At 32.5% G+C, this 26,207-nt stretch overlaps 1 protein-coding gene across 8 annotated transcripts in view; it reads right to left on the reverse strand.

The window, feature by feature from the left end:
• Nucleotides 1-26,207, reverse strand: part of GPATCH8 (G-patch domain containing 8) — a 73,379-nt gene that overhangs the window by 23,789 nt on the left and 23,383 nt on the right. For 2 of the 8 annotated variants that reach the window (XM_036223848.1, XM_036223850.1), the window contains exons 3-6: nt 24,009-24,026; nt 21,730-21,802; nt 5,948-8,009; nt 5,259-5,345 (exon numbers count right to left, since the gene is read on the reverse strand). In XM_036223848.1, coding sequence (XP_036079741.1) covers nt 5,259-5,345; nt 5,948-5,974 — 114 coding nt within the window. In that variant the 5' untranslated portion in view covers nt 5,975-8,009; nt 21,730-21,802; nt 24,009-24,026. Of the gene's footprint in view, nt 1-5,258; nt 5,346-5,947; nt 8,010-10,090; nt 14,218-21,729; nt 21,803-24,008; nt 24,027-26,207 lie in introns of those variants that run through there. The other 6 variants (XM_016139750.2, XM_036223849.1, XM_016139749.2 and 3 more) reach the window with 5 other exon arrangements.

Here is a 26,207-nt window from a genome sequence, read left to right on the forward strand (position 1 = left end):
CAATGAGGTTCTGGCTCAAAACTGTGGGACTGACCCAACAAGGTGGTCCAACATGCCTCAGCAGCTGCACTTAAAAACTAGACATCAAAAGATATCTCAAAGCAAGTTGAATATATTCATTTGCTATAAAGTAGCACAGAGAATAAGGGGAAAGGAATGAGAAACGATTTAATAAAATAATTGCTAGCCTTTTACAGCAGGGTGGATGCATTTACTCTCACAATGAGTACCTCCTTTTAGTTAACAGACCTAAGAGAAGTCTCAATCCAAAGGCTTCTAAAATTGGCCTTGCTTCTATTCAGCGTTCTATCTTTTGGACCCGTTTTCAAAGCAGCTCTATCATCTACCATCTCTCTACCTTTCTAGAGGAGTTACTCGAGTAAGCAAGAAAAGGTTGCAGTATTTTTTGAAATGCCAGTATTAAACTATTTTGGACAAATTTATTAAAACTGAAGTGAATATAAAGCACATTAAGATTTCTGCCCTTCACAATAATTTTCTCTAAGCATCGTGGGCAGTTTCATGTTGTTTGGCTGTTAAGCAACTTGTGGATATTCTTCCTTATCAGAGCTGGTTTCCCCCAAGATAGAAATCAAAAAGTTTATTTCCCCCAACCTTCCTAAAAACTAAGGTACAGACTGTGATCTACCCTCTTCCGGTCAGATCCATCTACATGAGACTTCATTTCAAAAGTGAGCAGTATGAACTTGCAGGTACCAAGGAGAATTCATCTTCTAGCAATGGTGACTGCAGAAGCACATTTTAATTCTATCTTGGCTTTTACTTAATACTACAGAACATCTTAATAACATTAATAAAGTGTGTGCCTGAAAATAGGGTACACATTTTCTTAAAAAGTATTCATAGAACATTCACCAAAAAAGACCATGTTAGGCTGCATTGAAAACTAATAAATTCCAAAAAAGAAGAAATAATATAAGCAACATATATGAACACAGTATAATGAAACTAGAAATTAACATTTCAAAAAAGACCTTTCTACAAATCTGAAACTGTACAACTTTTAGGAAAAAAATTACAATGACTACACTATATATCAATATATACAAGCTACAGCTGAAGCTGTGGCTCAAGAAAGACACACGGGTTTAACTACTTAAAGCAAAAAATAAAAATAAAAATAAACACAAATAAAAGCCACACTGGAGAAACTCTTATACAAGTACATGCATACCAGGAAATATGATTCCATTTAGCTAAAGCTTTAAAAAAAAGTAAAATAAAACAATACATGTTTAGGGCTACAAAACACTTTGTAAAACCATTTTAAAAACCTAGGGAAAATAAAAGAGTAGATAACACTTTCTAACTCATTCTATGAGACCAGTATTACACCCTGATATAAGGACATCACAAGAAAACTAGAGTAATATCTTTTGAATATAGATGCAAAAATCCTCAAAATGCTAGCAAACTGAATCCAGCAGCACATTAAAAGGATCATATACTATGACCACAACTAAGTAGCATTTATCCCAGGAATGCAAAGTTGGTTCAACATATAAAAATGAATCAATGCAATACACCATATTAATAGAGTAAAAGGGCATGGGATTCCACATGACTTTTTCAATAGACGCAAAAAAATAGCATTTTACAAAATCTAACCCTTTCGCTAACCTCTCCTGCTTCGTAAAGTTCAGAGATATAAAGGGTTGTCTCCACCCTTGAAATAGGGACTAGAAAAAGTACAATACATCATCACCCACTATCCCTTGAAAGCATCAAGAAATTCATCATCTACCAGTGTATAAATGGCAAGGGTCATATATAAGAGGTTGAAATTTCAGACCAGAGTCATTATGGACCTAAAGAATTTACACTTTCCACTCATAGCAGGACTGCTTAGCTTAGGTATTAACATTTTAAAACCAGTCCCTATGAAGTTCTCAGGTCTTCACTTAAATACCTGAGGCTCTAGCAAAAGCACATATGGAATTGCCCCATAATAATTCCCTTTAAAATCCAGGATACAAGAAACTTTCACAGAGGATGAGATGATCATCAAAACTGCAAACCACAGAAGGAGAAAAACCACTGTAAAAAAATCAGAACATTTAGAATATTAAAAAAAAAAAAAAAAAAAAGAGGCAGAAATAGTAACCAAAAGGTAAAAAACAGGGATTAGAAAGTAAAAAAAAGAGATGTACTGGAAAAACAATAACGAGATACTTTATGAATTAAAAAAAAAAAGGCACAGATTCTCAATAAAGTTGTTTTTAAAAAAGTCACTGGTTTGTAATAAAACAGTATTTATAAGTGTTAATTGCAGAATATAGGTGGTACGTACATGGGTATTCACTGTACATACAGTTCTTTCCATTTTTCTGTATGCTCAACAGTTTTCATAATACAATATTGAGGAAAGTATTAATGAAAAATAAGAAAACGGTAGTTAGGTAAAGCTGGAAGTGAATCCTCTATACTATCTTCTAAAGTGTTTTTTTCTTTTACACTTACATCCTTAATCCATTTATAACTGATTATTGTATAACATGAGGTAAGAGGTCCAAATCTATTATTTCCCATATGGGTAACCCACACTTTCCTAGAACTTTTTATTGAAAAGGTTATTCTTTATACTTCACTTACTTGCAGTATCATTTTTATCTTATCGAGTAGTCAAATATGTAAGGAAGGGTCTGTGTCTGGGCTCTCTTTTTTGTTCCATTGTTCTATCCTTGTATCAGTATCACATTGTCTTAATTACCATAGCTTTATAATAAATTTTGATAGCTGACGGGGCAAGTCTTTCTATATTTCAGTATTGATTGATTGCAATGAATGTATAGAAAAATTGGGGGAAAGCAGCACTTCTTTATAAAATTAAATCTTCTAATTCATGAACAAATTATTAAAAATTTCACTTTTTATTCATTATCCTTTAATGCCTGTCAGTAATGTTTAAGAACCCTTGCCCTAAGTCCACATCTCATTAGATCTATTCCTAAGTACCTCATATTTTTGCTATTACAAATGGTGACACTTTTGTAATCTTTACTAATTCTTGTATACAGATATACAAATTCAATGATTTTGTACTTAGCATCCTGCTAAACTGTCATTAATCTGTGTGAGTTATCTGTATATTCTTTTAGATATCTATGCACATAAGCATACCTGCAAACAAAAAGTTTTATCTCTTCCTTTTCATCTACATTTATTTGTTTGCTTTTGCCTACCTCACTGTGCCTCTCGCACAGTATTTAATAGAAACACTGACAGCAGGCATGTCTCATCTCAAAAGGAGAGCTTTCAACTTTTCAATATTAAGCATGATGTCTCCTACATGGTTTTGGTGGGCATTCTATCTGATTAAGGAAAGTCCTTTATCAAGTTGGACAAGACTTTTCATCATGAATGAATGCTGAATTTTTATATTGCTTTTATTTTTCTGCATCTATTGAGATGATCCTATAATTTTTTCCCTTTAATCTCTTAATGTGGCTGACTATATAATTAGATTTCTAACATTAAAGCAATCTTGCATTCCTGGGATAACCTGGTCATATACCCTAAATTGGTCCTGGTGTTTGCTAGTGTTTGAAGATGCGCACCTGCGTTATTAATCAGTGTCATATAAGTGTCATATATCCTTTGCATACTATCCACATCAGGACTTAGCATCCAGGTGGTACTAGTCTCTCATTAAATGAACTGGGAAATTTTTCTTCATTTTCAATTCTCTGGGAAGATAAGAAATTGCTGGTTAGGACTGAAGTTACTGCTTTTATGAATTTTAATAGAACTCACTAGTGAGGTTACTGAGATTTAAGGAAATTTTTTTTAACCCACAGATTCAATTTATATAATAGTTACGGGATTACTAAAGTTTTCTATTTCTTTTTGAGTTCATTTTATTTCAACAATGTTTTTTAGAAATTTGCTAACTTAAACCTAATTTTTACATCCAATGGAATAAAGTTATTTTTTAGTGCCTGCTGCATCTGAAATTTCTTTTTCATTACTGATAGTGGTTTTATATGTTCTTTTCTTTCTTAATATCATCACAAGTACATTTGGTTTTGTTGTTTCATTCATTTCTGTTCTTATCTTTATTATTTCTTTCCTTTTACATTCTTTGGGTTTATTCAACTATTCTTTCTTTCCTGAGAAAAATGTTTTCTTCACTTATCTCCTGCTATTCTTTTTTTCTAACCTAAGTATTAAGGATATGTATTTGCTATCAAACATCAAATTGCTTTAGCTTATCCTACAAGTTTTGCTATGTGGTGCTTTCATCTTTCAATTCAAACATTGGGATTTTTCTAATATCTTTTTTTAAATTGATTGCTTTATAGCTTGATTTCAGTTCTTTGAAATTTGTTGATACTTTATGACACAAGATATAGTAAAAATTTTTGTTTAATAAATGTTCCATATGTTTAAAATTTTTATTTTCAAAGTGATTGGGTACATAGTTCTTTATAACCATTAGGTGAAATTTGTTAATTGGTCATATCTTCCAAATATCTTTGCTGATATTTCCCCTCTACTTCTATCAAATACTAAGAGAGGTATATCAAAGTCTCCCACTATTGTGGTGGCTGTAACATTTCTTTGTAGTTGTCAGTTTTTGCTTTACATATAGTTATACGTACACACATATTTTTTGCTTTACATATTTTTTATGTTAGAATCGATTTTAAAAGAGAAATCCCCCTTTCTCTTCCCATTTTAATTAAGTATCATGACCAAGTAGGCTTCTATAATGATAATCTTACCCAACCTGTTTCCTATCTTAAAATTTACCTACTTTATGGTAAAGACTGGGCATACAACATGTTGAAAAATGTTCCCTAGTCAGTCTTTTTGAAAACTAAATTATATTCTAAACTTCAGTTTCCTACAACTTAGCCCTTAAAAAGGAAAATACTGAAGTTCTCGATTTGTTTGTTTCTCTTAAAACGCCTCATACCTAAAAAAGGCTTATCAATAAGTATCGCGCTCTGAAAGAACTCCTAACAATATTTACTGCTGTCACTATCTACTGTGTACCAGGCACTGTATTTTCAAGCACTAATGCAATCTTCCAAACAGACTTATGAAGTGGGTATTATTATCTCTATAGTTTTTACAGAGGCAATAAATAGGAAAGTAACAGAAACTTGAGATGTACTACTAATCACCACTAAATGTCAAACAAATGCTGTCATTAACAGAGATTCTTTCCATCAAAAATGATTATCTCTTTTAGTGTGAGCACTACACATGCAAGAAAGGTTTCATTTAAGTACCTTATACTTCTGTCTCAATTCTTCTGTGTCTTCTTTTTCCACTTCTAGGACACGGCGCCGTTCGGTAGCATCTTCAGCATAATCAAGCTTAAGAAAAATAGATATATTAGTCTTAATTCCTGAAGTACCCCCAATTAACTATTTTTAAAAAGTCATGTGCACAACTACAGTGCTGTATGAAAATAAATAACTGTAATTTTGCTCAGCAACCTCTTGTTTTACTGTTACCCCACAGAAAAAAAAGCATGCAAAACAGTTCATTAATCCTTTCATGCATGTGGTTCTCAATGGGCATATTTTTTGATGATAATAGACTTTAATTCACTGATGCCAAAAAATTAGGAGTAAATGGAGAAAATATTTTAGGCAATGAAAACAAGATATCACAGCTGTACACAGCCACTGACATGAGCACTAGAGTCTAAGTTTAAGTCTGATCTTGCCTTGCTGCACAATCCTGGGCAAAACACTAAACTTTTTCATGCCCCTATTAAACAAGGGTTATTATCTGCCACGTACCTACCTCAAAGGCAGCACTAAATAAAAATGTAAAATATATTCTAAAATTTCCAAAGAAAAATATTAAAATTACATTCTAATAAACATATTTTTGCATTAGCACCTGAATTTGGAATTGGTATCAATTTTAAATATCCCATAAATTAAGTGAGCTAAGGAGATCAATTTACCTCCATTTCCATGCGACCCATGCCCATGACATCATACTTGACAACAATTGGAATGGGATCTGTTCTCCCTGTAACAGGAACACATAATCAAGGTAAGATGTGAAGCTAAGTCAACAGCTCACTTTATACATTGGGTTTTGGGTGGTTAGAGATCTTGCCTTGGAGTGCAGAGACCAGAAAGCTACAGTGAACCAAACACAAGCCATTCTCACAGCTTACAACCAAACCTACCTCTCCCAGTTTAAGTCTGACTAACCACCTTGATTGACTTTCCAGTTGAGGATAATTCCAGATTACTACAGCAAAATTAAGTAATGCAAAGCACTTCTAAGCATTGGCACCGGGAGGTTTAAAATAACTTTTCATCAAGTATCACTTCACTCTTACTGTCCACTGATATCCTCCCACACACACTTTTAAAACTGGTAATAAATATCAAAACTGACATGCTTGAATCAAAAAAGCAGTTTCAAACATGATACAGAAAAACTCTTTTGTTTTCAAAAGATGCTTTATAGTTAAGTGGGGCCATGAAAAATTTAAATAAAAAGCAACAGTTAGTTGCCCTTAGGAACAAAGAACAGTTTTTCTTTTGAACTGGTGCCGAGGTGCCATTTTCCAGAGTGGATTTAACACAGGCTATGGCAATCGGTAAGCTGTGAAAAGGACTAGTTGCGAAGAAAATTGACTTTAAACTAATCGATCTATGCTGGAGATTTTTAAAAATATATATTTAATCCACTCATAACCAGCCAAACAAAGCAAAATGGGGCAGACAAGCACTTTACTACCACAGCTGTTTTACATCACAACTTGCGCTGTTCATTGTGATGTAAGCCCACTGAAAAGAGGACTTACCTTATCCGTTGTACACCTTTAGTGAAAAAACACAATGTTTACTTCCCTCATCATTTCACTCAGGCTGGTGTAAACAATTGTTTTTTGTTTTTGTTATACACACATATATATTATACCCTTGGGCTAAAAGTTGAGTTTTATCAGGCTAAATGTGAGGTGTTACTAAAACCAAATTAAAAAGCAATAAAAAATGCCATGATCATGACTAGATTGGGTCATGGAGAATAAAAAAAAAAACTGTTTCAAAGTGACCAGCAATCACTTATATCTAGTTGCTCTATATTTGTGGGATTACTTTTTAATCCTTAAAAAATAATAAAAAATAAATTCAGAAGTTTAACTACTTGTTACCAATATCCCATTATTTTTAAATAAGATAATTAGTAATAATTATCACAGTAAAAAAATGTTTAAATAAAGAACATCTCATGCCAGAAAAAAGAAAAAAGTTTGAAAATACAGCCTTTTTTTTGGATACCATCAAAGACTGCCAGTTAAAATGAAAATGCACTACTACCTTATGCCCAATGGTATAATAAATAAGCAGTGACTGCAATCTTTAGCAAAAGGACCAAATTAAGACAGGTTATAAAAATGACTTCCTAGGTGCAGTATCACTTTCATAACGTCTCAATCAGGGATTTACTGGTGGTAATAACAAATGGTCCAATGAGAGAATTGGGGGCGGGGGGAAATGACAAAGAAATTTACTTTTTTTGGTATCTTTTTTGATCTGTCAATATTTGACATGTAAGAATCAAGAAAGTTTTGGTACAAATTCATTACCTCTGTAAACCCCTGTTTATAAACTCTGCATTAGTACTTTTGCCTTCTAAGGCAGTCAAAGTTTGTTTTAATTTATTTATAAATTGCAGTAGCAAGTGCTAGTGCCCATTACATTGTGGGGAAATCAAGTTTTTGACCATATTAGAATTTAATGTTTTAACTGATTTTTCTTTTGGCAGTTCTAACACAAACAGATACATCCCTTCTTAACATTACCCTTTAATGAACAAGGATCAGACAAGTTGCATAAGGAAAGGAAAGGAAAATGAAAAAGACCAAGCAGAAGGATGAAGGCTACAACAGAGAAAGTAAGCCTAACATATTGGTGCACTGATGACAAAAGGAGTAATTCAGTCTGAAAATAAAAAATTACCACTGCTAAGTTTACCATCACCACAACAAGTCCAGGATCATAATGCTGTAAAAAAGAAACACCATTTGTTAGGCAGAAACCATTAGGGTAGGAAACAGGCCTTCTAGCAGGCAGACAGGATGGGGGTAAAGTAACAATTGGGCTTTGTCCCTCCCCCAATTTCAGCTGGGGACAGAGGAAGGACAGACACTTCATGCCATAGTAGTTATTTTCATACTGGTTGGACCAGGGTGTGAGATTTTTGAACTGCTATTTGAGAACATGAATAACCTCCTCTTTAATAATACAGGGGATGAGGGGTAGGTGTTAGTTTAAAGTGAGAGAACTACCTCTAGCTTTCAGTCTCTCATTTAACTACTTATTCTGGTAAATCAGTATTTGGGGCCCAAGAAATAACATCAAAGATGGTCAGATCAACTACACAGTGATCAAGCCATTTGCTTCACTAAAAGACCTCTAAGAGGATTTAAGGAGGAGTAGGGGAGTCATAAAGACCTTGCAAATATATATATATAGCTAATATATGTATTATATATTAAGTAAATACATAATACATATATATACACATAACATATATACATATATTAAGACAAAGGTCTGGAAAATAATCTTAGATCTTCAGTGCTTGGAAAACTATATGTATCTGAGTTCTACTATGAATGAATAAAACTTGAATTAGCCTTTCTTAGAACTATGTTTTCTTTTAATGAAGTCTTCCCAGGCCCACCAACATCTTTCTGCACACAACAAAGCCAACTAGACCAGAAACTCCAGAGAAAGTGGCATCGAAAGGGCTGTCATATTTAGTTAGTCCACTCAGAGGTAACTCACAGAAAAACGGTTTGGCTTTAAAAACTATATGAAGGTGACATTACTATCCAGGCCAATTAATAATTTCTTTCCATTATTAAAGAGGTTCCAGCCCAAGTAAAAAAATCTCAGTGGGAAAAGACACCAAACAATATGTACAGGAAGAGGTTGCAGCATTAAAAAAAAATCCCCTCAATTCATTCGGTTGTGATCAATGATAATCCTATCATAAAGAACACCACTGTGGAATATCTAAACAACTTACAGTGTGATGAATTTCTAAAAGGTAGGTAGCATAAGAATATTTTGTTAATGATATTCTCTAAAAACTCAACTCCTTTTTAAAACAAACTGAACTATATCCATGTTCTCTATTTCTTGGTTTCTTTTAAAAGGGGGAAATATTTCTTAAAATTCATTTAATTAAGAACTTTTTGTTGTTTATTTTATGCCAAAGAAGGCAACTTCAACCAAAACAGTAAATACTTTCCTTAAAAGAAATTATCTTGCTCAGCCAAAGATCTACGGATACAGTGACTATGATCTGGCCAAACGGAGAAGGGAAAGAAAAAAAAAACATGCCAAATCTAGAATGTGCCAATACTGTATTCATATGATGGGGGAAAAAAGTTGACATTCATATTTAAAATCAAAACTTTAAATATATAAATATCAAATCATGTTGTACAACTGAAACTAATAATGTATATCAATTATACCTTAACAAAAAAGTTTAAAAACAATTTTGTTTCACTGACCAATTAGAATTGTACTTTCTATATTTTAAAGGCAGTTTTACTTCTACAATGACAAAAATGCATCGTATATGCATTTCTTGCTAAAATGAAGATATTACGACTTATCATAACTGAAGAGAGAATAAGGCCAAATACAAAAATCCACTGATTGCCTATAGCCATCCTGTTTCCGAATAATCCCTCATGAATCAGTTTTGATTTTAAAACAGTTAAGGATACACTAACCTACAGAATTAACCCCAAAACTGGACTTTAGAGAAGATACTTTTTTGAGAAACACTATAAAGAGACAAAATCCAGGAACAGAACAATTGGAAAAAAAGAACCACCAAAATTTGATAATCAGCCACACATCAGAAACAAAAGACATATGACTTCCCTAGAGAAATAAATTAGAAAAAAACAAACGAAAAAAAATTAGAAAAAAAGATTCCAAAGTGATTAAAACACTGGTTGAATAGTCCATAGATTAAGAACACATTTATCTTTGCTGCCTATCTCCTTAATGAGATTCATTCAATGAATATTACAAATATTTATTGAGTTGTTACTACATACCAGGCAATGTTAGAAAGCATTGGGCATATGGCAGTGATGAAAACAAAATTCCTATACTCCACGAATTATCTATAATTAGAAAAATAATCTTATCACTTTAAACTTCTGGCATGGGGGTGGGGGAGAGACAGAACATTTGTGGAGCCAATGCATATCATATATATAGTTCAAAAGCTTAAAAATGTCAGAAGCTGTCATTTAAAGATGTCTAAGATTGTTTTTGAAGCCTAATGAAGCAGAAATAAAAGCGCCAAATAAAAAAGCCACCAAAAAGTCACAAAATCTACTTTCAAAAGGCAATTAAACTGATAAAGGCCAAGAAACCTGACCTGACATCTTTAAATCTATTTCTCACTTTAAGCAACTCAAATATATATATATGAAAATCAAGACTACAAAATTATGATGGCGACTATTCTTTGATTTGCAAAACTAAGCAAAATAGGTCTCTACAGTAAGCTATATTAGTACATTTAAATATAATTTCATTTATTAAAATGATTATATACAACTTTGAGAAACACTTACTGAGTAAAAAGTGGTACATCTATTTCCAAATCAAAGCTTCACTTTTGCAAATTTCTCCTAAAAATGACAGTCTTTAGCATAAAAACAATCATTACTTTTAGCATCATTTAGATATTTTTTCTTAGTAACTGTAACATGATATATACTACCTCTCAGGAAACGCTCACTGGAAACATCAAGCACATTAATTATCCCCTGTAGAGTGTTTACATTAAAACAAACAAACAAAAACAAAAAAACTTCCTACTCAGAATTGAAGTTCTCCTGTGTTACAAAAACTATATCCTTGCCATAGCCTGTTTAGTGATATTTAGAACAACCAGATTAATATGATTTCCAAACACAGATGTTTTCTAAGGACACAGAAGTTTAAATGTGACCTAAAGAAATCTCCCTCTTTCCATCTTCCCAAAATATCAGAACTGGCTTTCTGGGATAAAATAGTTCAATTTTAATCATATAACCCAATATATTAATAACCAGGGACAGAGAAGGGGCAAGAAGGCTTTAGTAAAAGTATTATGGAATCAGAATGTTAATTAAACCTGGAAAGGACAGCTCATCCAAGAACGACAAGATATACTCAAGACTTAGGTAGAGGTAATAAAGGGAATTCAGGAAGCACTTTCAATTGAAAAAGAAAAATAACATAAAGGAAATCATACTTTTACTCCAGATAAGACTGTTTTGACTAAGAAATATATCAACTCACTAAAGAAGGTTGTCTCATGCTAACCATTAGGCTAAGAACAATTCATTTCTTAAATCAGAAAACCAAGTTAATATATACAGATCCCGGGAAAAATAATCCAAAACATGAGACTTGGGGGGAAAGGAAAAAAAAAGGTTAGGTCCTTAGTTAAAAACACATGGCTATATTATATAGGTAGCTATGTCTCAAAAAAATATACTAGCTATTATAAACAAATATTTGAGTTTTGCATTACTGCTTATTAGAAGCTTGTTCAATTTGTTTTTATATATTATCACTTATTAGCAGTCATCAAACGTTTAAGGAGTTATATAGACTTAATGGTTTAAAGTTCATTTCAATTCTTAAGTTTGAAGAATGGAAAATATGTGAGTAGAAAATATTTGGGGGTGTTATGTACATAGTAGCCATTTCTGTTGCACTGCAATAATCCAATGCCTTCTTACAGTTATATTGTCTCACTACTGGTTACGTTTTCTATAATAGCACTGTGAATTTTTTACTAGTTCAGGATCACTCTACAACTCTAAAAAGATTTTCTAGCTTCATTTAAACTGCTCCTCCTTTATTTTCCATGTTAACCTTCTCCCAAAGTCACTTTTAATTATTTTCTTTCTACATAATTCTAGATAGTCTCTTAAACTGAGAAATAAAATCTCAGTTCTTTAGTAAGCAGCTTCCCTTGTAAAATGGAGATACTAGCCTTACTTTCAGGATTGGCACCCAAATCAAAAGAGGTAACAGAAAATTCTTCGTAAATTACAAATCACTTTCTAGGATATTGTTAAACTCTAATCCAGTTATCTCCTTAAGGCTTCAGAAAATTAAAAAAATCAATTTCTTTTACTTTCATTTCCAAATGCAGTATTTTAAAAAATACCTTAAAATGAAAGATATTCTAAAACAGAAACTGTAATAAATTCTAATGATTTACATAAAATTTGGTGATGATGAAGCAACCCTATTGACAGATGAAGAAAATTATTATCCAAAATCAATAACCAAAGTATTATCCAAAAATATTTACCATATATCATCACATTAACAAAATGAGTAACTATTGAGTTTGAAAAGCAATGTTACTCAAATATTAAATCCAAGTCAAGAGAATGAATTTAAAGAAGCATAATTTTATTAAGACCTCTCCAAATTAAACATATAGTATAAATCCATCTAAGAAAATAAATTTATCCTAAGTAAAACAGAATAAATTTAAACACTGTCTAAATATTTACTATTTTATTATTATTGTCACCTGGAGGAAGACAACATTACCTATGTATGCATACTAAACAGGAAGTATCAAGCCATGGTATGTCAAATTTGTAATAGATGAAGTCCAAGTAGGATGTCAGTAAATTCAGAAAGCAAGTAAACTGAAATAACGCAACCCCCCTCCCTCTTTATTTCTTTTGGAATCTCTGCTAAGAGCCCAGAGATGATCAACCCAAGAAATTTTATTTTCCAGTTCTAGTCTATTATTCCATAGAGCTTTAAACACACTTTTGTCTCCTCTTAGTTCCTATTTATCCAATATCAGTTAACTAGTAAATTTGTATAATTTCAACTATTTCCACTTGATTGGACTATTTATTCTATTTACAAAGAAATTACTATCACTATTCTATATTGCTCATTTTAAAAGTTTCTTCAACATTCCACTTTCTTGCCTAAGAAACCAGTTTCTACATAAGCCAGTTTCATTTTAATCATACAAATTAACTAGGGCAAGAAGTCCATATGTAACAAAGAAGGAAACAATGTAAATCAGGCTAAGGATAAGACTATAAAGAAAAGTAAAAAGTATTATACTTATTTTGGACCAAAAATCACTACACATTTTGGATGAGTAAAAGAACTAACCATGAATCCTACTTGCTATAATGAAGATAATTTTCTTAGAAGCCTATTTTATTAATAAGGTCCAAAGCATATTATTTGAGGAGCTTGCTTAAAATGTTAACTTCCTGAATCCCACTCTAGACCTGGTGAGTTGTGCTGGTTGGGAATCTACATTTTAAACAAACATTCAAGGTGATTCTGCTGCTCACTAAAGGTTGAAAACCACAAGTCTTATAGAAAAAGCACTTAAAGGTCAGAGGACTTGTGCTATAAAAATAGCTCCTATCCTAAGTGGTTTGATCATGGATAAACACTTAACATTTTTCAATCTATTAACTGGCATCATCTCCTACTCTTACCTATTGGAGAGGAAACTGAAATGGTATACAGATATAAAACATATATACCATCATGTTTAATTCCAAAAACAACTCCCAAATCTTTTTAGAAATGTGGATGGGTATACTGGGGGTATAGCAAAATCTCACTGCTTACTAGCTGCAGAGCTTGAATTTAAACCCAGGTCAAATTTCAAATGAGGTCACAAAGTAGTTATATGTGGGTCAAAGATATGTTTAGTTTATTTCAGATGTTTTGTTTATCCACAACTTTATACTGAGCCTACATTTATAGGAAATTTCACAAGAAAAATCTGGATTTCTGGTTTCTTTTAAAAAGTTCAGAAGTTCTGACAATGCCTGAGTATTCCTATATGGCAACAATGAACAGGAGTTAACTCACACTACTTCCAAATGTCTCACACTCAGGGGCTTCAACTGCATGTTACTAAGTGGCCTCAACAGGTATCTGTGTTTGCAACTCCTACTCCAAAGTCTATGTTATTTGCTCCTTCCTTCTGAGCTTCCACTGGATTTTCTCTGTAACTGTCATTTGGCAGCTATTTACTTTACAGGTTTGGGAAGACTCAGTGAGAGACAAAAGACTGAATTTAAAACTAATAAATCATATATATCCATGAAAGAGAATATTATTTTGTTCTCTTTTCTAAATGTATAACCAATTTTTCAAAATTTGGTAGCTTTTTTTAATGAATAGTCTCTGTTTTAGTTTTTTTCTTTAATAAAACAGGTTTATGATAAAAATACTTTTTAAAGTTCTTAGGTTTACATTTGGTCCTATTTTAAAATATCAGTGCTTCTTATGAAAGAATGAGAAGATTCCACATATCAACAAAGTTAGGCAGATGTGATGCAGTTGCTTGCTTCCTTATTTTTATAATCTGAGCTTTCTTGTTTATTATATCATTCAAAAAATAAATTAAAATTCTAAGTGTTTGATTCTCTATTAAGCCCCCCACTGTATTTACCTTTAACTTCACAATTATAATATCATTAATACTGTATTACATTTATTTGTTACATTTGTCTTTCTATTAAACATGAGCCTCTGGAGGGCAGACACTGTATCTTGTTCACTTGTTCATCCTTGAACTTTTAAGACTAGGTACAGATCTAGCACATTTTAAAGATTCGATAAATATATGTGGAATAAAAAAATATGGAAAGTAATAAGAGGTACACGTAAATGCACAGCAATTCTTATCATTTAGGAAGTTATACAAAATTAAATTATTGAAAATGCCACAGGAGATAAAGAAAGTATAAGAAAAAAGGGGAGGAAATTATAGTATGAGACAGAAGTTACATAATTTTCTTTTCCCCTGGAAACCAATTATCAACCATCACTAAAAATGTGGCCAAGGTTCTTATCCCTCAATCTAGCCTCAAGTTTCTAGTGAATATATACAAACCTGTACTGATCATTAAGAATATGTATAACTTCAAGTTATACAGATATCACATTCAAAGCTATTTCCAATTTTTTTGGACAGAGTAACAACTGTATATTTCGATTCCATAGTACTTGTATTTCTCACCACCACATCTTTCTAGGAAACAGAAGTGAGCCACCACAGAGTTTAGATCCATTACAGCATACTAATTAAAAACATAGGTTTTGGCACCATTATTCTACTTATTTGTTATAAGACCTTGGGCAGACTGTGGCTCAGAATTGTAACCTCAGCTGTAAAACAGGAATGGTATCTACCAGAAAAAGGATTTAAGTTAGATAATCCAGATGCAAGCACTCAGTAAACACTAAATAAATGCTAGCTATTACAAAGGATTAACACTTAACCCAGTAAACAAGGGCTTGCTAGTTGGACCTTGCATACGTTGAACGTTGAATGTACATTATTTCATAATTGTTTAATCGTTCTTCATATCTATAACCTTCTCCATTTCCCCTTGCTATCATTCATACCCAGACGACATTCTAAATGGTTTTCCATCTTCATTTTCAGACATATTTTGACTAGACTAGCTAACTCCTGTTCAAATGTCCTGGTTGGTATAATGGAAAGAACAATAGATCACAAATCAGAGAATATGAGATTGAGTTTTGGCACTACCACTAAGACAGTTTGGAAACTTAAACCTAAATTTCTTCATCTGTAAAATGAATTTTAGATTAAATTATCTTTAGTGTCTTGCTATAAAGTCTATACCTCTTTTCTGATTGAAAAGTGCCTTTGGCTTACAAAAATAAAGTTCCAAATTGGTGCAGCCTTAAAGCCTTCTACATTCAGTATGGTAGTTAACATGGGTTTGGGAGTCAGAAAGACCGAGGTTTGAATTCTGATACTGTCATTTATTTACTGGTTGCTTACTCTTGGGCAACTTACTAAAATAAGCTTCTCTAAACCTCAGTTTCTTCTTCTATAAAATGGGAATGACAGTAATTATCTCACAGACTCATAAGAATTAAATATTTGTTATAATAGTTTTTTCCTCTTTATCCCCTAAAAAAAAATGGCAAACTTTGCAAAAGGGCGGTATCTTATAATGTTATGTATACTCTTTATTATGGTCTGTTGAACACAGTAAGTGTTCAATAAAAGTGCAACTAATTCCATGTAATTCTTCACGACTGCCTCTTTTCAAGTAATCTGCCTTGATGTCTAATCCGCTTCTACAGCTGATTCACTCTCTTAGTAAAAAAAAAAAAAAAAAAAGGCACTATAATGATAAAATAGCCTTCTATATGTACTTGTTCTAAATCTTCATTTGAAGAATTTGCCAATTCTTTTCTAGTTATTTTGCCATGAATTTAACATACATTTAATGTCTTCTGATGTATTCTTCAAACGTGACAATCTCTGTACTGAGAAACAAGTAGTCTATATAGCATCTAAGTTCACCCATTTCCCCTTTTCTTCTCCACCAATCCCCTTCCCTTTCTAGTCTAGTCAGAAAATCTGAACCTCTTATTTGAAGACTACCAATTCCGACTAATTTTGTTTACTAACTAGGCTTCATTTCTTTTGTTTATATTAACTAAATTCCATTAAGAAGGTCAAAGGTTCTATAGAATCTGTATCTTACTAAATTTGATACATGAATTACTAAAATTATGCTTGCCTTTGGCAACTGTATAAAGACTGCAAGGCTCATTTAATTAGCAGGGAACAGAAGCCATTATAGGCTCCTTCGGCTAGACCAGCTCCAAGTGTAACTAAGCCTTTCTGACAATCCATACTTTTGTGGTGTGGGAGAGCCCCATGTTTGCTGTCTTCTCAAACCTACTTTTCTTTTCAGTTATCAGCTTTTCCTGCCAATTACAACTATAATGCCATTAATAAGATGCACATGATTTTACCTTTACTAAAATATGAAAGTCTTAGAATCAATGAATATAAGACTGTTTCCAATCTTTTACCACATGATATAATAACCTCAATCATATATTATTTTGTGCATTTCAAAAAAAAAATAAGTTAAGGATAAATAATTAGAAACAGAATTGCTAGATTCAAAGATACATGCATTTTAATCTTTATAATCCAAACTGTTTTCCATAGTGGTTTACCAATTTATAGTCTCACTAGCTATGCTATATCTCCTTCTCAAAATCTGACTAGGGTTTTTTTTTTTTTTTTTTAACCTTTTCTAATTCAACACATGAAAAATGGTATCTCGTAGTTTAATATACATACATCTATTACAAGACGGATTGAGAAGATTTCCATATGCTTAAAGGTCATTTGCATTACTTTTCTATAAAGTGTTCATATCATTTCACCTTTTCTATTCCATCATGAAGATGGAAAACCATTTAGAATGTTGTCTGGGTATGTATTTTATTAAATACATGAAGAAAATTTCTTTGTAATGAGATGTTACAGATATTTCTTCCAGTTTGTTATTTGTTTTTACTTAATGATGAAACGAAGTTAAATTTATCCTTTTTAAATGGCTTCCGGGTTTGAGGTTAATAGAAGTTTTCCTCATTCCAAGATGATTTTTAAAATAACTATATCCCATTGTTCATGTTCATAATTTTGATTTCACTTTTTACATTTAAATATTTTATTCATCTGGAATATATTTTAAGTATGATAGTGGAGATCCAACTTCTTTTTTCTGCATTGCTATTGAACTGTCCCAACACCACTATTTAGTGATTGAGGCTCCTTTTAGATATTTTAAATTCAGACTTAGAAGTGGCATTAACTAATGCTCTCAAAGTTAGGGGCTTAGAGACCCTAAAACTTAAACACATAAAGCATTAAAAGCACAGAGCTGGGAGTCAAATATCTAGTGCATATTAGCTACTACTGTTATAAATTCTGGGAAATAGAGAGTAGCAAGACAGTGGCTTCTCTACTTATGATTAAGTGCCTTCTCTACTTTATGACATTTAGGTTTCTGATTAAAACCTAAAGATGGATTATCTCCAATTCAGTTAAAATATCTAAACATATATACCATACAATATAGGTGGTTAATAACAATAAGCATTTATGTAGCATTTTACAGTTTTTATAAAGTAGCTTCACTTACGTTAACTTACTTCATCCTAATAACCACTCTGAGAAGATGGGTAGATTTTAATTCCCATTTGTTGCTGAGAATAATTTGGTGATGGTAACTTGTCCCTTTACTTAAAGTAAGTGGCATAACCAAACTCGAACCTAAATTTTGTTGCCAAATGCTGCTCACAATAAACACCTTCATACCCTACACCAAAGACTTTTATACAAAAATAAATGAGAATCTCTATTCTCAAGGAATTTAAAGCTATCTGTCAATTAAATATTCAGATTAATCACATACTTAATTTAATTCTAAGCATGGAAGGAATATATAGTATAAGAACATGGTCTCTGGTCTCAAGAAACTTTCATAGGTCTGCGATAGTTAAAAAGGCAAGAATCTGGAGACTGGAAAATAATACTGAAGGGCAGGAACAATGCCTCATCTACTTTGTCCATGGCTTATGATATTTACGGCTAGTACAGCCAGAATGCATAACTCAATAAATATTTGTTGGTTGTCTTATTGATTGAATCTTATAGACAGAGTGAGATATGAAATAATATCAGACCTCATTCATTTTTCTCAGGGACTAACCTTGTTTGTGGCCAAAAAAAAACAGCCAAATCATCAAGTAGCTCTTAGACAATATAACAAAGTACAAGCATCACTTTTGGGCTATACCTACTGACTAAATATATTTCACAGCAGATTTTTAGCTACATTCTATTCCTTCACAAAGTTACCAGGTCATAAAACAATTTTAAGACCTAAATTCATTCCACTACCACAAAATACAACTATCATTCATTATTGCTTTATTTTAAATTAAACATGTAGAAATACGCAATTGCCCATAATATTTCTCATCAACAGGCCTTTCTTTGTGTTGTTTCCTTCACAAAGGAAGATGGCTTGTCAATATATCTTTTCTATAGGTCTTTTAACTTTTGAAATATTTTAATAAATATTAAGGGAGAATAAAAGCTGAGTAATAAGGAAAATTCAAGTACAAAAATGAAACCACCTTACAAAGGGCAATTTTATATCCTGCCACAAATAATTTCGTTCCAGAGTCAGCATGCCCTGTTCCCAAACCTATCCAGTGACAAGGTTATCTGCACTATAGTCCCAAGAACTGGCACTTTGAAAAACTTCTGCATTGGTCAAAATAATTTTAAACATTAACGAAAAATTCCAAGAGATCAAGTTCAAATATTAAAGATATTAGAGCCCTAAAATCAAATAAAAATGAGAACTGAAAGTTGACAATAAACTAGTAAAATACAAAGAACTCACAAAGCCATTATCCTAGAAATTTTATGCAGTGACTAGTCTATACAGTACTAAGGGGAGATTATTATGTTCACCAGAGCAACACGGCTTTCTTCAGTGTGTTATTCAGAGCAAAAGTCTGTCATGAGTTACCTCAATATGCCATAAAAGTGACTATAGTCTTGGTCAAATCATGAGGGCATTACAGGAAAAATTATGTAAGAAAAACCAGCACAATGCCTATATACTATTGAATCTAACACTAGAAAATAAAGAGCCATTTATAAGACAATTAAACTTGACCCTTAACATTAGTAATAGAATAAGGTTCCATTCTTTTTGAAGGATAAAGACACTGCACTAGCCATTGAAAACAGATGGGCTTTGTACAATAATGTGAATTTAACACTACTGAACTGTACATTTAAAAATGGTTAAGAGGGTAATTTTACATTGCTTCTTAGCACAATTAAAAAGATAAAAAAAATTGGCTTGAATTTCCCTTGGATTTTAGATGAATAATGGATCTATGAGTTATTGAGTACTTATTATCTATCTGTTACCATGGAGATGGAAATAAAATATGGAGAAAATATAATTCCTCTTTTCAAGGAGCTCAAAGTTTAAAGAGAACCACAAATTCTAAAGCATTCTTAAAATAAAATACTACTACTAATTTTCCGTCACTCCAAAATGTGAGTATCCTTTACCTTTCATTTCTTAAATTTGACTCTGTCTCTCTGCGGGTTCCAACTGTACTCTAAAGTCTCTAATGTTTACATTGAAAAATTCTGGGATACAAGTGGATTTGCTAGCTCGTAAGAAATGCCTCAAAATTTCTACTCTCTTGTGTGCCTGAACTAAGAGAATAACAATCAATAATGTTCCCAGGCATCTCTGAATAGGAAAAGATGTTTCAAATATCAGGGAAAGATCAAATCCAGTCTTTTGACTTTCTTCTCAACAATCACCTCCATTGAGTTCAACTCAACACATAACTACACAAACCACTGGGACAAATTCTATCAAGAAGTCATTTCTATTTCAGTCCTGATTGCCCTCTCTCTCTTCTGGACTATTAAAAAAATCTATGGTCTATGCCACACAAATTGCTCTTCATTGTATTATTTATATTGTTTGCAATGAGTTCTTGTGCCACTGGGAAAATACGTTTAATAGTAATCAAATCTATCTCCCTTCCCAAATAGGTTCATACTTGCTAATAAAAATATTAATCTGAAAAAATTTATTAAGCATCACATTCATGTCACCACTAAACAGAATTTGTATAATTTTTAAAACAAAGGTTTTAAAGATCTGCTTCATGCCCTATCCTCACGTCCTTTAACACACACTTGAATTAAAACTTCCATTCAAATTATGGAAATCCATTTATAAAATGCAAATAGTCAACAGTAGCACACCTCTCCCCAAAGATCTCTTTATACAATGAGACTCTCCATGAGCAGATGCAGAAGTACAATGATTCCCATCATTTCTTGGGTAGTGTTCACATCTGCAAAGAAACAAGAGCTCTTGAACGTGAGGGAGTTGAAAAGTGAGTGGAGTTGTCTGGCTTCCAACTAGCAAGAACTCAGAAGCAGAAATATTAGTATTTTGTTTTTACCCAAAAGATTAGAATAGTAAAAAAAAAAAAAAAAGTACGACATGAACTTTAAGCCATACAAAATGACTTCTCTGCTCAGAGAACCACAGGAAATCTCTACTTCCATTTTATGTTTCATATGGGTTAATTTTTCTATTGCTACAGGGATTCTGATTGCAGAGAAAAACAGCCAAGGCAATAACCAGCTTCAGGGAGAATTGGTGGTGATGGGGGCACAAAAATTAAACTCTGCTGTTGAATAGTTCTCTTTACAGTGGTCCCCAACCTTTTTGGAGACCAGAGACCGGTGCTCCTATGATAATCTAATGTCTAATGACCTGGGGCGGAGCTGAGGCAGTGATGCTAACACTGATGAACCGCTGCAAATACAGATGAAGCTTTGCTGCTGTGAGGCCTGGTCCTTAACAGGCCTCGGACAGACACCGGTCTGCCACACAGGGGTTGGGGAATCCTGCTTTATAATACTAAAGCCACAGTACAACATCGCTAAATGACATAAAGCACACACTGCTACGTGTTTCTTTTACTTTGCCCACCCATCACTTCCACCACAAAATTAAAACAGATTGAGCCATACACAATATGTTTGACCAGAAAGTATTCATGACAAAGCAGCTTACTCTTAAAATTATTTGCTTAATAGTGAGTTAAAATACAGTTATAGGAAACATAGTCTATTCTAAGAGGGGAGAAAGCAGGGGGAAAAAAAAACCCAAACACTTTTTTAAAATAGACAACAAATATATTAAGGCACATGTTCTGCATCAGAAACATTATTTTCTTTCTTTATTTCTTTTTGTACATTTAAATAACTTACCTTGAAGAGATTTTCCCAATCCCTGGCCCAGCTTCCACCCATGTTTCTGGAGTAAGCGATGTCCAATATTATCCTGACAGACAGAACAGAGAGACAAACCAAAAATATTCCAATAATATATTCTTCCCTTCCTAGTGACATTTAAAAAGGTGATAAGCAAGAGATAATTCTACATATATGCATGCAAAAAAGGTGCTAATATTAGGGTAAATGTGCCCAATAAAAGGGACACTAATGTAAAAGAAATGCTGGCTAGTATTTTATATGGAAAGAACATAGGGGGGTAAGGGTCCTTTCTGATGGTGTGCTGGGCAACTTTTGTACATAACATTTTAAAATAAAGGAAAAAAGGGGGAAGGGGAAAGAGGGAAGAATACATTTATGAGGTTTAAAACTAACATTAAAAAAAAGCATAAAATCAAAGTACTTATACAATCATATCCACCACCTAGACAGCACCGCTTTAAGATTTTTTTTTTTAAAGAAAATCTATGTTGTGTTTAGTTATTTTGTTTATGTGTCAAGCTTTCATGATACAAAGTAAGTTGTAAGTGTAAGACTGCCCCACCACTAGAAATGAAAACACAATCAGAGCAAAATCCAGGCTAGACTTGATTGGTTTTTATACATATATATATATAAAATATAAATATTTAACTAGCATGCAGCCAATATTAAACTGAAACAACAGTGAGGTTAGTAAAACAAGAAATTAAATTGATTAAACAGAAAAATAAAATGAGCTCAAGCACAGACTGAGTGATGCATTTCAACATGTAATCTAACAAAAATGCTAAAATGTTAGAATGAAACAGGCCTAGCAATAAGTTAACAGTAAAGAACCATTAGTGCATGTAGGGGGGAAAAAACCAATATACATAATGTCTCATCTTCCTAGGATCACACTGGAAAAGGTAGTTCAATATAAATTGCATGAAAAGACACCAGAAACAACAATTAAATGTCAGCTTTTGTGTAAGAATTCAAGATCTTAGAAACTTCTGCAGACCTTTGTCCAATACTCTGCTTTTTGCAAATACTGTCCAGTACAGAGAAAAATATAAAAAACTATTAGCTGTATCAGATAAAATGATGCTACTTATCCAAAAGATATTTAAAAGTTATTAACACATAGTGTTCTATGTGTATTCAAATATAATTTATAGTATTAACCTGATATTACCATTTGAAAATAATCTCATATTTCCTCAAATCAATTTATAAATATAGCTACCAAAACCATACATCTTTGTATTAAAATCAAACATCTCATATTAAACTTTTTTTTCCCTTGTAGTTCCATATCAATGATAAAATGCTCTTGGGAGTTATAGAAGAAAAAAAGTACTTTACTATTATCTTCTTCTGACAGTAAATCAGAAGAGGAAGATTAAGCGTCCCCAATGCCCTATTAAAAAAAAAAAAATAGACAATTTCCTTTTACACTTTTATTACAGCATGCAAATTGAAAAACTGGGCTGAGCAGTTGATTATTTCACTGATGGGAGGGGTGGGATCAAGATACTTTTTTAAAAACAAAAAGGAGGCAAAGATAATAAATGTTTCTAAAACAAAAGACACTACCTGTTCTAAATATACATATATGAAGTCATTATGGTGCATAAAAGGTCACTAGAAATTATTTTTTGCTAGGAATTGAAAAGATTAAAAAATGCTATGGTTATGTATAACCCCAGTTGATAACTTCCATATTATTAAACATCACAAATACTTAATCCAACACAGCTGCCTCTTCGCTTCTATCCCCGTACATAAACTATCGGTAAAAGCATCTCCTTAACCAGTACTGAGTGCCTAAGTATTTACAAATAACCTTATTGTAAAATAAATAAATCAAGTGTCTTTAATACAGATGTTGGCAAAAAAAAAGAAAAGGTAAAGAAGCTTTTATTATACTACCATGAAAATAAACTTACCTGTTCATAAAATCCTTATTTTATAACTCCTACCACTGAATAACTATGCGAAGGACAAAGATAGCAGAATTCTAAGATTATGCAGTTGATTACATTATTGTTTAAGCTTTTAACAGACTGTTACAACCATACCTGGTGCAGAAATTTAGGGTATTAAACCATGCTGACAAAAATTGCTGCCCTCCCTTTTTTCTTTAAAGAAAACTTAATCTTTGGCCAAGTGGAGATGAGACATTATGCTGACTGTGTTATATTATGAATGCACTAAAATAAACAGACAGATGAAGCAGTATGCTATTTCCAAAAGCAGTGCAAGTGGAGTGAAAGCATTTCCATACGAACCTGGCTTTAAAAACTGGGCTGTCAAAAGAACAGTTAAATGTAACACAAAGTAAGAAACTGTCCATTCACTAATGGTCGTTTTTTTTTTTTTGTCTTGTTTTCAATTCACTGCTTGCAATTAATGTATTTATTAAAGAGTGAAAGCATAAGTAAATTCACGAGTCAAGACCAGCTGAGAGGTTCAAGAGCAGCGTGTTGTGACTGACAACAGTGAAAGGAAAAGCAAATGTTAAAGGGAAAGGGAGAAAAAAGAAAAATTTAGGGTTATACACATTAGCACCACTTTTACAAAACCACTCAAGATGGCTGTCACCTTCTCAAAAAAGCTACTGATACAAAATGGCAGTGGCATTTCTCTTCTAAAACTTTAGATGAAAACTGTTCTTTAATTAAATCTACTTTCCCAAGTATGAACAGGGAATGAAATGTCAGGAACTATATTAAATTAACATGCCACTCTATATCCGTGTGACTATAACAAAGGCTACAGAATAGACATATCCCAGAACCTCTTCCCCTCGCCCTCCTAAATTAAGTGAATGACTAATATAGAAAATCTGGACCTTTCCTATCATTTCCAGACTACCTGCTTTTGGAGGAAAAAAGGCAGCTCTGTGACTCTGCAGAAAGGGCTAGTATTCAGTATGGTCCCTTTTCCTACCAAAAAAAGAAAAAAAGTTTATAAACACTTTTCAAAAATCTGATAGGTTTAAGGATGATGGGTAACACATGGAAGGCACACCAAAATACCTTAAAACAAAGTAACAAAGCGGACTTGTCTACCTCTGAAATGACCAAAATATTCATTGAACTTTCACTGTGGGAGAAAAGGGATTCAATGGCCATCCTGTGAAAATAATGAATCTCTCTCTAATTAGGGTTGTGATTTTGCCAATTATTCCCATGGATGTTATTTATAACAGTAAGCTAGAGTAAGCAATTTATAGCCCAAATAGGTAATCTACACATAACAAGGGCAAGGAGCACTAAAATTTGCTTCTAAAATAGTAACAATTAACTATTTTAGTCACTATAATAGTATTTAAAAAATCTTTATTTTTAAATAAAATAGATAATTTTGGGTTTAATTATAATCTCATAGAGACAAAGGTAAATAGAAAAAAATTTTTTTAACAGTCTAGTTTATGCCTAACAAAGGGGCATGACAGCCTAATAGGCTGCTTATAATTTAAGTGCACATAAAGAACTGCAGGGATATGCTAACTTTAAAATAATAAAGCAACTGAACTTTGCCCAAAGAAGGTGGGCAAAAAGCTAGTTTTCCACATGATTTATAGAGTTCCTGTGTTTCAGACTCCAAAATGGTGGCAGTGTGGCATTTTCTTTGGTTAGGCATGAACTTCTTAGTTCTGGCTAAATCAAGAAGCTAAACTAAATCCAAACTTTTTTTTTTTTTTTTTTACCTAATTACCTAAAAATGGCTTTTACTTTTTTTTCTATTTCTAAACTTAAATGTATAATTAAAGTGCTACATTTTTATCCTTTGTTCTCCTCTATTTGTGTGTGGGGATATATGCTGAAAACACAATATCAGCAAAAACCCCCACAAAACACCATTATAAACTATTTCAGTCACTCCTCAACATTTCTATTAATTAAATGTCAAGTAGAAAACCTTCCCAGGAAATTTTCTCTGCTTCATAAAAGCTGTATAATATTCACAGTAATGTCATTTTGACAACAGCACCACCAATCCGTATAATGGGAGTCTGCCAAAGCAAAGATGAAAACTTACTTTATTTTAGGGGGCTCAAAGTTTCTACAGCAGGAAACAATATCAATTATGTCTCAAGAGAAAACTAATACTACAATTACATCAATGACTGGATGACTATTAATTCCACATTGAATTTTCTTTTAGTTGATTGACAGCCACATTCAATTTATACCATTTAGCCCATAGTCAACAGTGACAAAAATGGTTAAGTCTCTTGAGTGGATTGTAAGCTTTGCTGATTGTGTATTAAAGACTCTATAAGCAAAAACCAAATGCTACTAAAGTGAACCCATGCAAACAAGTTGTAAAAATTCCCCAAACAAAAAATCTATAGCTTACTACAGATGACACAATGAAGACTAGAGAGAAAAGCCATATAGTAATGCTACACCATTCAGCTCCAAGAAGCACATTATTTATAGTGCAGTACACATATGGTCACTGCTAAATGTCAAATCAAC

Source organism: Rousettus aegyptiacus, unplaced genomic scaffold (assembly GCF_014176215.1).
Source record: "Rousettus aegyptiacus isolate mRouAeg1 unplaced genomic scaffold, mRouAeg1.p scaffold_m13_p_6, whole genome shotgun sequence".
NCBI lineage: Eukaryota > Metazoa > Chordata > Mammalia > Chiroptera > Pteropodidae > Rousettus > Rousettus aegyptiacus.